Below are 13850 nucleotides of genomic sequence, written 5' to 3' on the forward strand. Positions count from 1 at the left end.
CTTATCAAAATATATAGGGCAAGAAGAAAAGTTAGACCAGGAGAGGGAAAACATTTTGACTGTAATTTGTTGTTTGAATATGCTCATGTTCGTTATTAGCCTGGTAGAATGCGTCTGTACACTGCAGCGTATAAAATAATAACACATGACTCACCGCCAATCCTTTGTGTTGTTATAGAGACACACCTTCTCCCTGGAGAAGCCTGGACCTGTTTAAAAAATCAAAACACAAATCTCTCTCTCTCCCCTCGTTCACTCTGCCTATCTCTCACCTTCTCTCACAGCCTTAACTCCAAAACTCTTGTAGACTGTGAAAACCCTATTAGCCCTGTTTTATTAACAACAGTGGGCTGTACTTTCACTAACAACTTATCCCTAGGGAGCAAAGGGGGTGAAATATCAGAAGCCTGTTGCATAACAATCAAAAAATGAGCCCTACTTCAAGGATAGAAGTTGCACCTCTATGTCGGAAACCAAATTAATCGACTGTGTATCCAACATATTGTGAAGTAAATGCAATGTTAAGAAGAGCTACTATTTGTAAGTCAAAATGCATGGATATTAATCAAGAAATAATATGCAGATAATCTCACCATTACCTCTTAATCTGTTCCTATTGTTTTCTTCAGTCACTTCTAAAATCGAAGTGGATTTTAGATTGACAGCTTTAGGTTCGTCCCTGTGAAAGGGCAGTTGATTTGAGGCCAGCTGCAGTAAGCAGCAGTTGCCCGGTGAATAGGCACTCTGTTTGCACACAGGCTTGCAGTGTGTGAAACTAGAGACAATAGTGGCTCTCCAATGAGACAAGAAACATGTTCCTTGTGTTGTCGTGAGAGAGGTCTCCCGGGCTGGAGGGAGAGGGCGTTCAGTGTGCTTGTTTGTGCGGTGTGTGTAGGTATGTTGGTGTGTGTGTGTGCGTGTGTGTTCAGGTTAGGTAGGAGATTAGGGCATTAGTACTGGCGTGCGTGTCTGTGTGCAAGTGTGTAAAATGGGAAGGGTGAGTGGTTGGGACAATTGCGTGTGTAGACATGTGTGTGTGCTTTTCAAAGTGGGTTCATTTGTTTGTATTTGTGTGCATGTCTGTGATTGTTTTTGACCTGTACACTGTGTTTGTTTGCGTTTGAGCAATTTTTGAGAACATTTATTCCTCAAAAAACTAAGTAGCGTGCAGGTGCTTAACGTAGGTTGCACATCTTAATTGCACATGGTGTAAGTCTATTACTACTATTTGTTATCAGGCACTACAATTAAACAGCTTCAAATATTTAATTCAAATTATATTACTTTCTGACAAACTCTAACACACCAAATTCTATTGATGGATATAAATCTGATGTTTGGAATTTTCCGCTACACCTGGAACTTGGTATTCCTTGTGCAACAGTGCTGACATTCAGCGATGGGCTCATCGCTGAAGGCCTGGGCCTCTGGCCCAGGCCCCTGGCCCAGGCCCCTGGCCCAGGCCTCTGGCCCGGTGTGCTGTAGATTGAGTTTGGTGGACTGGAGACCATGCAGTTTATGATCAGGGCGCTCCATGCAAACACATGGGGAACATATGCTGGATGCTAGAGATGCTACGCTCAGCGGCCGCAGCTGTGCCCATCGACTGAACACACAGGACAGTTATTGTCCCATCCGGAATGTGGTCGGAATTCTCTCTCTCTCCACTCTATTATATTCTCTCTCTCTCCACTCTCTTATTCTCTCTCTCTCTCTCTCTCTCTCTCTCTCTCTCTCTCTCTCTCTCTCTCTCTCTCTCTCTCTCTCTCTCTCTCTCTCTCTCTCTCTCTCTCTCTCTCTCTCTCTCTCTCTCTCTCTCTCTCTCTCTCTCTCTCTCTCTCTCTCTCTCTCACTCTCTCTCTCCTGTGACACTTCGACATTAAAGACCTAGGCGACAGGCATGCCCATGGCACATTGTGTCAGAAATTAGGACTGTCATCTGTTTGCTTCATACATAAATATAAATGTTTTGGGCTTTAATTGATCCAATTAGTAATCTGTTTATTGCTCTACAGATCCAACCGTGAGTATACAGACTGCCTCACTCGCTGTGTGTAACCCTACTCTGGCACCAGGGGGCAGGATCATACCACTCTGAAGCATGATTGCTCATACAAACTTGTGTTTGTAACGGATAAGCACCATTATCTGCTAGCACGTTAATGTGTAACAGTACAATAACGTCTATTCAATTATATCAAATTGCATCCTATTCTATTTAGCCTACGCTAGTCGATGTTTCGCTGCCACAACTGGGCTTACTTTCTGAATGACTAGAGCTTTAGAATAGTTGTTATAGTTTGTAAATACTTTATTTAAGTAGAAAACATAAAGAATAGTATATAGTTGTTCCTCTTTATCCCCCCCTCCCCCCTTTCCGTCCATTTAATTTTAACATTCGTCCCTCTCCCGATGCTCCCCCCTCCCCTACCCTACCCTCCCCTCCCAACACTCTTTTTCCCTCTGCACGTTATTATGCTTAGTTTTGTTTTGTTTTTCTAGCCCCTTCAACTGTGCGCTCTCTCTATCAGCCCTCCCCCTCCCCGCGGTCCGCAATAGCCGCTCTCCCCGTGTGAGTGTGATTCGTTCGGGGGAGCTGATCTCGCGCTTGAAAAATCCCTGATATTTGAGGCGCTCCAGACCAGGGATTGCGTTGAGCATGCGTAGAGCGTGCCCAGTCACCGCAGCGCAGCGCCGGCCCCCTCGCAGCAGAGGAAACCGCTGGTGTAGCGTAGGAGTCATACCAAGCATAGCCTGCGTGTCAGTGCAGTCGACTTACAGCTGGCTGTGAGGACAACTGACGCTTCTTTTTTTTTTAAATTGTCAAACAATACGATTTTGTTGTTGTTGTTTTGAAAGTGTCTAAAGAAGTTATTTGACTTATGAAAAAGGTGCATTTTTGTGTTTTTTGGTAATTCGAGGAAAGTTAGAGGCTGGGCCTTTGGCTGTTTTGACTGTGGGAGCCACACGCATACGTCTCAATTTGAGCAGCTAAATTGGGGTCTTTTTCCCTTTCTACTACGATAAATGCTTCTTACGAAAATGGATCTTTTGAACTACCAGTACCTGGACAAAATGAACAACAATATTGGCATTCTCTGCTACGAAGGTAAAACAAATGAGTTTTTGTTGTTGTCTTTTCTGCTTTTAAACTAGTTTGTCCAAATATATATCCCATATAACTGATGTTGTGATCTTCGGATCGCAGTTCGATTTAATGTGAGAATTAGCTCGTCTAGGATGCCTTTATAATGCTACATGTTCATGATTAGTATAACGTTTTACATCATTGTCATGTGTTTCTATATTGATCATTCACAACAACATTATGAATGTATCTTTTATTTAAAAAACAATGTTATGCTGCCTCTGCCTCAAATAAACAGACTGAGCTTGATGTTTCCTATCAACAAGAGCATTGTAGGCTTATAATCATAATACAGCTTAACAATAATAATCTTTTCCCATCCTGTTACTGACTTGGCCTCAAAGAGACTGTTAATGGCTGGGATCAAAGGCTGTGTAGGAGTGTAAGCCATGTGTGAATTTCAGCGATCTCACGTTGACGGCTGAAGGACCTCATTATTGTGCTTTTCTATTGTGCTTTTCCTGCTCGGTTGCGGCAGTCCTTTAAAAGTTTTGAGTAGGAAACGAATTCATACTTCAACCTTTAAACATTCTTGCACTTGTCAGAATGTCATGTTTTTTTAAATATTTTCTTCTTCAAAAGCTTTTAGGAATTCTGAATCGGTAACAAAATCACGGAGCAGGAATGGCATGGATATTAACTAACCTTCTCTTGCTCTCCAACTTTTACCCTTTTCCTTAGATCTCATCTCCTCATCCTGCCCCTCCTCCCACCCTCTAGTCCTCCCTTCCCTTTCCCAACTTCTGCTTTTATTTTTTCTGCTCTCTCTCTCTCTCTCTCTCTCTCTCTCTCTCTCTCTCTCTCTCTCTCTCTCTCTCTCTCTCTCTCTCTCTCTCTCTCTCTCTCTCTCTCTCTCTCTCTCTCTCTCTCTCTCTCTCTCTCTCTCTCTCTCTGTCTTACCCCCCCCCCCTGCCTCTCTCCCCCTCTCTCTTGGCTGTTGTGAGTTCTCACATGTCAGGGGTTGGGCTGTAATATGACCCATCTTACCCCTGGGGCTAAATGCATGTTCTTTCTCTGTCCCGTCTCTCATGCTCACACCATCAACTTTTTTAAGGCCCTGTGGAAGAAAAATAGAAAATAAGTATATTAAGCATAGAAGAGCAAATGTGCAGACTATTTTGTAGTTCTAATACACAAATGGATTACAGTTGAGTTGAATTACAACAAGTTTCTCATTTATATTGGACGTACAATATCTTCACTGTGTAAAACATTTGACGAAATACAATTAAAGTTTGAATAATAGCCTACTAACAACCATTATCCAAACTATGATAATAATAAATACATTTCTGCAGCCGAAACGGTTTTCTACTTCCTCTCTGCCCCCATCACTGCTCTAGGTATCTTTGTTTGTCGGTTGGTGCCACAAGTAGCAGAATTAGAGGCTCTGTTTTAGCCCACTGCATGTAATGGCCATGGTTATAGCACTCCTATTAATACTGCGCCACCAGAAACCAATCTGAGGGAGTGAGGCGAACAGACTGAACAACAGTGTGACATAAAATGAGAGGGAGAGAGAAAATATATCGAGAAATAATAATTGTTTTAACATGAAGTGAAAATGATTAAAGGGCAACCAACTCTATTATGTTGATGGAGTAGCAAGAGCCAAAGTTTGCTTGGGTTTTGTAGTTCTTGTTGTCTCTGTTTACAAAATAACTACATGACAGTACATCGTTTTGAGATTTGGTCATGGAGTGTTTCAGGGCTTTTGATACCTGGAATCAAAGGGCAACAGCAACCCTTGAGTTTTGTTGTCTCATGTGAGGATGGATTGTTTTGATTGGTTGACCATATATAGTGTGTTGGAACTGAGAACCCCAATTTTGAGATTGTTGCTCTTAAGATAATTATTGCTGACATAAACAAGTCTTGACTTTTGTTTATCAATGTTGTTCATTTTTCCTTATCTTTTTAACAGTGTTAACCAATAATGGCTGGATGTCTGATCAATAAGAGAGAGAGAAAGGGAGAGAGAGAGATAGGGTGAGAGTACACACACAAGTGCCACCATCACTCTCACTATCAATGTTTTGGGAAAAAAACATCCTCTTCATCATATCTCTGGTTGCTCTTTGTCTCCCCCCCTCTATGGTTCCAGGTGTTTGTCAGCTATTGATGAACCTTGCACAGTAGCATTGTATTCACAGATAATGGCAACATGATCTATGTTCCTATCCCCCCCCCGTTCTCTTTTGCTCTGGCGCTCTCTGTTTCTACTGTTAGCCAATTGTTGATCTGGGGTCAGTTGGGGAACAGTAACAGTTTTTTGTTGTTGTTCGGGGTTCATTTGTTTGTGGTCCTCCTGACTCTTTGAAGCATTTTCTTCAGCCCTTGCTGATTTGAATAAAATATAAAATAATTAATCCAAAACGTTAAACTTTCTAACCCCCCACCCCCCCACCACCCTCCCTTGGGTTAATAAAGAAAATAATCCCCCCTTCTGCTTAACAGTGAGGTGTGTGGGGGGGGGGGGGGGGGGGAGACAAGCTTGGACTCATTTCAGGCATCAAAAGGAAAAGGAAGTGCAGTGCAGGAAGGGAGTGTGTGGAAACGGAGAAGAAAGAGACGGAGATGCACATCCTTTGGTAACTCGAGCTCATCGTGAATCTAAAGTTGTCCAAGGCTTGACAGAGGGACAAGGCTTTGATCATATGGGCCCAGAAACTAGAGTATTCTTGTTTAGAAACTAGAAACTAGAGGAGACTTGTTTAACAGGCAGGCCTCATAGGTGCTCAATGTTACACTCATCCTGTTTGACCTACTTATATTTTAACTTCACATGAGCTCCAGGGGGTGGTCAGAAACCAGCCACACCGTGTTAACATTTGTTTGTGATTTTGAAACTCATGCAAATTCTTTCAGTGGCAACTATGTCAATTTGAATTTACTTTTATTGTGGATCCAGGCAGCGGTACACACATGCAAACAAAACAGCTGATTGGCAGCATTAATCAAATAAAACGTTTGTTTATTAACGTTCGTCAGTATTCGTTTGTATCTCCTGAAATGCGTCCATAATCCTCTCTTGGGCAAACACTGATTGGTTGCAGTCTCCCCAGGGCAATAGTGCTGTTATTAAGCCTGCGACATGTGAGCGACATAATGCGCTGAGGAGTCAGGCGAGGAGAAATGGGACCAATGTATCCGTGCCTACACGCACATGTTGGTCTAGACATGTTCAGTGTTCATCCAGCCTGGAGAAGGTGTGGATGTTACGGGCCGACTGCGGCGGCTCATGGTGGCCAGAGGGTGAGGGGCGGAAATCAAAACCATGGCAGGCAGTTGGCTCGTCGTACCCTAGACTCCTAGAGAAGGCTTGACCGAGCAGAGTGTCGGGGGGGGGGGGGGGTTAGTGGGTTTGTTACAGAGTAGTCACCCACAAAGGAATCGAATGAAACACGGCCAGATCATATAAATAAGGTGCGTCCGATGCGCATGTTGTTCCTCGCCGAGAGTTTTACTACAGTCGAGGCAAAAATAACACTGAAGCCTTTTGTGTCGTTCCATGTCTTAAGGGCAGAGGTGTGCTTTCTTGTGATCCCACACTGCCACAGTGCATGCACACGGCAATAGGTTTTTGTTTCCATTAAGGGACGATCCCTGTTGGTAACTGGGTGGTTCCCGTCGCTGTACCTCCACACGTGGAACATGCACACATTTGTCTTTCCTCCTTGTGTGAATGGAAATCCTGACCCCTGAAAGCCGGTCCTGCCTCCTGCTGATTGGTCGGCGGGTTGTCACAGCCGTCCTGCTCTTGCACTGCGGGCCCACTGTCCTGCCAAACACAATGATGTCATCCTTGTTGCCATGGGGCTGAATGGGGTGAGCAGGGACATGCCAGAAAGGGAGAGAGGGAGAGCGTTGCTTTGTTTTGTTCAGGAGACCAGTCCTGCATGCGAGCAGGCAAAGCTACAACCACAGTTTCAGAAACAATCTAGGCGAAACTATTTGATTATTGCTCTTAAGTTTTGGCTTGTACGACACACTCAAATGGAGATGCAAAATACTGAAAATATGGCGTCCACTGGCATTGCCCTCCTGTTTACTGTACTATAGTAGGTATTTGCAAAGTAAATACAATGTTGGTTAGCGTTAGCATTGCAAGCCTATTTGGTTTTGGTACTGACAGGCAGACACACAAGGCTTTAGCAGTGGAAAGTCCCAGCAGCGAGGAAGAGCCAACGGTACTTTTCCTGTCTCTCTTTCTCTCTCTATCCCTCCCTCAACCCCTCTCACTTCTCTCTCTCTCACTCGCTCACTTGCTTGCTTTCTCAGTCTGTAACTACTGCTTGCCCTCCTAAACCTTATGTAGGAGGGAATGAAGGAGATGAATCTCAGACAGATGCCAGGGATTGCTACCTCTGTCATCTGCCCTCGACTACAAAATAAAGTTAATTTGAAGCTGTCTGGTCTTGGTCTCTACAGTAAAAATACAGTTTCACTGGTGGTCCCCAAATTGTTTCTTTGTGATGAAGTTGATGGTTTTGAAGTTGTGTGGGGTCTTTCTGGAGACGTTTGCAGACTACAGCAAAGTCTGTAAAATGTTGATGACTTGACTCACTGAACCAAACCTGAGACATCCAAGGCCTTCAACTTAATGTGCATTAAAGTTGAAGTTGTATTATAGAGTTTTATGCATGATGCTTTTAACACCTTTAAGCCATGGAACACTCCACACTAATCCATGGCACACAATTCGGGCCAACACATGCTAGATTTTCCGGTGGAAATTACATTATACTCTTTAGTTTCAGATAAATCTTTGTGCTCTTCTTTAGATTTGACATATTATGTTTTTCCCCCCCGTTGGAGATTACAAGGATTACAAGGTCTGCACATTTGCAATCGATTTTTTCAAGTTCAGACGGGTTAACTGTTCACCGATAAGGATTTAGTTGACTAAATCTTTAAATTCCTCTCCCTTAAAGGTGAGGCAGCGCTGAGGGGGGACCCCAGACTCCAGTCCCTCTCCTTGTCCTCGTCGTCTTCGTCCTCGTCGTCCTCTTCTTCGTCGTCTTCATCCTCCAGCCACAGGACAGGCCCTCCCCCCATCAGCCCCACCAAGAGAAAGATGAGTGGGGACCAAGCCGACAGCGACATGGACGACAACGAACACGTAGTCAAGATGAGCCGCCTGTTCGCCGCACAACTGTAAGTTAGTTTATTGCACACACACACACACACACACACACACACACGCACACACACATGCACACACACACGCACACACACACACACACACGCCTATATGCATACACACACAAACAAACACACACACGTGCAAACACATGCAAGTACAAGGACATTATTCTCGGTAGTCCGTGTATGGGACTTGCCCTTTGCCAACGCCAGGCCCTGTTTAGCTGCCTCCACACGGCTCTCCTTATAGCCACTGAGCTCAGAGAGGCTGCAGAGTGGCATGCGCAGCAGCAGAAGAGGGAGGCTAATGGGTTGGCAGGCAGGGTCCCTCGCCGCTCCGGTTCTCACAAGGACCCCAGCATTTCAGCATCCAGGCGGTCCAGACCCTGGAGCCCGGTTGAGGGGCTGTTTTTCTGTCATAGATCGGTATTGATCCAGGGACACATATTTGACATGGCTCTGCAAGAGGCTCTCTATTTGCTAACTATTTAGCCTTAGCATTCCAACACACAAATAGTGTATTTCTGTGATTCGCCGAAGCAGTAAACTTGATCTTGCGCTGGTTTCAAGCCAAGAGGGCCTCAACATGATGCATGTGCTGCTACTGATGGTACAGCCAGTGGCAAAATTAGACCCAAGGGTACAGTTGCTGACTAAGACACTACGTATACCACTACAGAGTTGGCACTGTTTTGAACTTTAAGGACCAATTATTTGCCATAAAGTCCAGATGACTAGAGAGAGACGATTGTTTCCTTGGGGAGGACAATCCTATGCAGTTCTTCTTCTTCGTCCTACTTGCATTAGATCACAAGCAGAAAAAAGTAATGAAGTCCAAACTCACTCAGACCCACAGACCCCTCTGCTGGCATCGTGTGAGCGGCCTGGCTTGTTTCACAAAAGATCGCCTTCACGTTTCACACTAGTGGTCATCGCCTGAATGTGAGAGGGCTGGAGAAATTAATGCTATATTGTCTCCGGGCGGTCAAACCGGGCCACTGAAGCGTCCCTTTCCCGCATGTGGCATTATTCTGTGGCCGCAACTTTCTGGAATCCATTTGTGTCATGTGCCATGCGGTTGTCTTCTGCATATATCGATATGTAAATGCTCTCCTTCCCACACATCACAAGTCAGTCTGGGGCCTGTTGTCTGCCCACATCGACACAATGGGCCTTATTGTCTTGTCCCAGTCAGGGGCTGGAACTTGTACTTGCCGCCATTTCATGCAGCACCATTCACTGTAGTCCACTTGGTGTTTACTATGATAAAAAAAAAGTTCAAACTAGGAATTAGTCGTTTTCAAGGCTTCAGGGAGCTTTTGTTTTCTTTTGCAGCGTAATTATGTCTTACTCTGAGCCAGTTCTTTGCACGGTTCTACAGAAGGTTCAACTGCTACGGGTCTCGTTGAAACCTGTCATCAGAGCAAACCTGTCCAACAATTCAACCTCGACTGAACTCTTGAGCTCAAGAAACCGTGATTGGGCTGAATTGGAGAATGATGGGTTGTCACAGAAAGGGAGAGAGTTATGCTAAAAATACGAGAGAAAAAATACAACACCTTAGGAAAGCAAACTCTGGGGCGTTTCACACTTGGCACTTCGAAAGGCGTCCGCTTTCTGCCTCATTTAGCTCATCTATCGTTCCTGGAACAGTGATTAGGCTTAATTTGAAAATGATGGGTTTTCTTCTGAAAAAAAGGTAAGGGAGAAAAGCCACAGCCGCTGACTAAATCCCGCCCTCCGAAACACATATACATGCATGACTGCGCGTGCTCCATTTAATCCTTCAGGTAGTGGCACCTTTTTTGTATTGTCATGGTTTTTGAGAGATTTTTACAATGGTCTTTAGTTTGCAACACAAAACTATTTTGTTTTGCAAAATTTTCATAATAATCTCGATGAGGTATTACAACAAGCTGACATCTGACACCTCAGATAATGGGAGGGACTTAGAGACAGGAAGACACCTGATACCAAAGACAAGGGGAGGGACTTAGAGACAGGAAGACAGCTGATACCAAAGACAAGGGGGAGGGATCAAAGAGAGGAAAGTCAGCTTTCTTATAAAAAAACTTGCTGGGACTCATCAACACGTCTAATCAGTCGTGTTGAGCCATATTTGATATCATTGCTCAAACTTTTGACGGTTTTCAATAAGGAATATTATATCCCTCTACCAAAAGGTTAGGTTTGTTGAGACAAACGTGTGTTTATGCAGAACTGTGCGGATTGTTGTGCGAAGTGTGTGTGTGTGTGTGTGTGTGTGTGTGTGTGTGTGTGTGTGTGTGTGTGTGTGTGTCGGTTGTGTGTTGGTTAGGCAGGGGCGGGGGGGGGGGGGGGGGGGGGGTCCAAGTTGGGTGCTGCATGGCTGTTTTCTCATTTTCCTCCAGGCAGGAGGAGGAAGGGGAGGAGGAGGAGGAGTAGTGAGTGAGTGGGGGAACAAAGAAGCCTTATCCTGTGTAGTGCTGGAGCCTGTGGGTTGGAAGCTTGCTGGTGCCTGTCCACTTGCCTGCCCCGCCGCTAGCCTCTTGTACGTCTGCCAGTGAAGGAGCCCCCCCCCCCCCTCTCATCTCCCGGCGGGCTTAGCCGCGGCGCTCCCTGGCTAATTCAACAGCTAATCACAGGAGCTGGGCTGTTTTGACAGCAGCTCGCTGGGGCCCTCCATTGACACCGTGTGTACTCAAAGAACCTTGACAGGCGAGTGATTTAGTGTGTGAAACCCGCCGTAGAGCCAATGCGAAAATGTTTTTTGGCGAGTGTTGTGCAACCCTCGGACATCATGTTTTATATCACTGGGGCTGTTTAACTCTTTTTTTTTGTGAGCTGAGCTGCTTCTCTGTTCCGTCAGAGTGGCTATCTACCACCAGTTTACATACTGTAAACTGGTGGTAGATATGCAATCGTTATCTTTGCCACTCGACACCCTGTCATTATGCGTCTTCATAAGTCCAGGCCCTCTTAATTTCACCCTCTCGCAAGTGTTGGATGGAATGGAGATGAAACAGGTGGAAAGTGTGTTTGTGCAACATAGTGTAGTTGTTATGTTTCGTAAACAACATACATTGTTTATTTTGTAAGCCATCCATCTCAGTGGTTTCGCTATAGTGGGAAGTCCAGCTGCCTGTTACTTCCTCCTCTCTTCCTCCTCCTCCTCCTCCTGCTCCTTATTCAAAATCTTCTCCTCCATGTTCAAACTGGGAACAGTACCAGCTCCTCATTCTCATGGCCCGGTCTCCAGAATGGAAATAGAGAGCGGGAGAAAGCGAGTGAGAGCGGGAGTGTCAAACCACTGGTTGTCGAAGCCAAGGGTGATGAAGTCAGTGTTGGGTGCTTGTTTTACACGGGGACTATTTGAATCACATGTGAGACAGTGGAGCAAGTCTCCCCTTGTGTCTTTGTGTGTTTGGATGGGAGGCTTGTGTTTTGTTCTTTGTTGTCGGCGTGTTGCTAGGCATGTGTATGAATAAATGAATATATCATGTGTTTGTATTGTGTGTGTGTGAGCTTCTAGTCTTATAGTTTAATTTTTTTTTGTTTCAGTAACAGAGTTACATAAAGTTGTTTTATAGCCATTTGATCTGACGTATCAAAGTTTTCATATAACAAGGACCGATTCTATTCTCTCGAGAAACAAAACTCCCATTATTCACACGTGTTATGTGATATAACTTTAATGGATTGTTGAAACGATAGAAAACTTAAAAATTGCAGGAAATTAAAGCCATCAGTGTATGTTCTAATCCTGCGAACGAGGCATACCTTGTATGCACCTCAGCCTAAACATGAGCTTGCAGGTAACAGGAAATGAAAAGCAGGAGAGACCTGTGTAGAGAGGCTTCCCCGTTCTGCTGGAGCTTCACGTATTAACACCGCACTTCCGTTTAGCATCAGAGCCCCCCCCCCTACGGAGCGCACCCTGTTTAGACATTCTGGTTTGCTGTGCGTGTGTTTGTTAGAGTGTGTGACACAGTCAAGTCAAGTGTGTCCGGCATGTGTGTTTATATCAATTTTGTAGTTTTGCAGTGGGCTGGACTTGCAGAACTTTGGCCTGTTCGCAACCTGTGGTTTCCCCCCCACCCCTTCCTCCACCTCTTAACCCACCACCCACCCACCCACCCACCCCCCCACACACACACACACACACACACACACACACACACACACACACACACACACACACACACACACACACACACACACACACCACTTCCCCCCTTCTCCCAACTGCGGCCCACTGATTCTTCCCAGATGTTTCCTGTGTATCTCTTCCCTATCTTCTCTCTCTTTCTCCCCCTCTCTCTCTCTCTCTCTCTCTCTCTCTCTCTCTCTCTCTCTCTCTCTCTCTCTCTCTCTCTCTCTCTCTCAGTCTCCCCCTCTCCCCCCTCCTTCTCTTGTTTTCTTTTGAGAGGGAGAGAGCGAGATATAAAAGGCTGATGGTGCCAAAGGTTGTGGAGTGAGTTTTTCCTCTCTTTCAGAAGGAGGCCCTGGAACACAGTAGTGAGAACTTTTGGATTTCCCTCTAATGGCCCTTTATAGCTCAGAATCCCAAAAAACGCAAAACGACGCAGTGCTTATCGCCCTGCCAAGTTGGCAGGCACCGCCGTTAAGCTGCAGTCATTTAGCGCCGTTCAACATCGTCTCGTATCAAAACAAATCAATTGAATGCAGTCTGCGCTCCCTATCAAGACAAGATGGCGCGACCTGTGAGTCCATGTTTGATTAGGGCGCTTTAAGGAAAAGGCAGAGCTTTGAGTCCTCGTCAGGCGCGCGCCTTTTTAAAAAGCCTATTCTTTGTTTTCCTTCCATTGTTATGGTTATCGTCGTCAGCCTCCGTGGAGCCTGATGTCGAAGACTCGGCGTCAGGGAGGCGCTGGTGACGTGCGGGAGCCCGTACTTAATGACAGATCGGCGCTCCACGTTGGCACGCCGTGCTCGCTGTACACGGCGGGACGGTCCCTGCGCTGTGGTCGGTGGGGCTGCGGGGCCTACAGCAAAGGGGACCTCTTCAATAAGCCCGACCACAGCTAATGTCAGGCTGCACAACGCCAAGCCCCCGAAGATGAATAAGAAACATGATCAATCGTATCCGGTCTAAATGGGAGGTGGTCTCTCTCTGATCGCCATCAAAGGCCGTTTGGAGATCACACACTCGGCAACACCCTTTGCCTTTGACTTCGCTACACACGCGTTCGATCGTATTTCATATGTCCTTTGATAAAGTCATTGTAGTAACTGTAATGCGTTAGTTGTATGGCAAAGTAAATAATGGCCCATAAAACACATATTACTTTTCTCAAAAATCGGCAAGTCAGAAAGACTTCAAAATCAACAAGGCGAGTCCCCAGTTGAAGGCCCCTCAGTGGAAGCCTTGCGTTGTGAGTTCAGTGAGTTTCGTTCAGTAGCAAAACCCCTGAAGCAGCCAGGTAGCCAAAAGAGGTGTTTGCTTTCATGTCGCACCTGTCCACATTCTGTCAGCAACGTTTTGAATATACCTGCACTTTTGAATACACCTGGCTATTACGATGTTTTTGTTCATAGGATTCATTTATTGGGGTGT

The 13850-nt window shown here is 45.4% G+C and overlaps 1 protein-coding gene across 1 annotated transcript in view; it reads left to right on the forward strand.

Annotated features, from left to right (window-relative positions):
* Positions 1–2591: 2591 nt before the first annotated feature.
* Positions 2592–13850, forward strand: part of vgll4b (vestigial-like family member 4b) — an 18732-nt gene continuing 7473 nt past the window's right edge. The window contains exons 1-2 of the mRNA XM_060069533.1: positions 2592–3109; positions 8083–8305. Coding sequence (XP_059925516.1) covers positions 3028–3109; positions 8083–8305 — 305 coding nt within the window. The 5' untranslated portion in view covers positions 2592–3027. The remainder of the gene's footprint in view (positions 3110–8082; positions 8306–13850) is intronic.

This window comes from Gadus macrocephalus, chromosome 13 (genome assembly GCF_031168955.1).
Source record: "Gadus macrocephalus chromosome 13, ASM3116895v1".
NCBI lineage: Eukaryota > Metazoa > Chordata > Actinopteri > Gadiformes > Gadidae > Gadus > Gadus macrocephalus.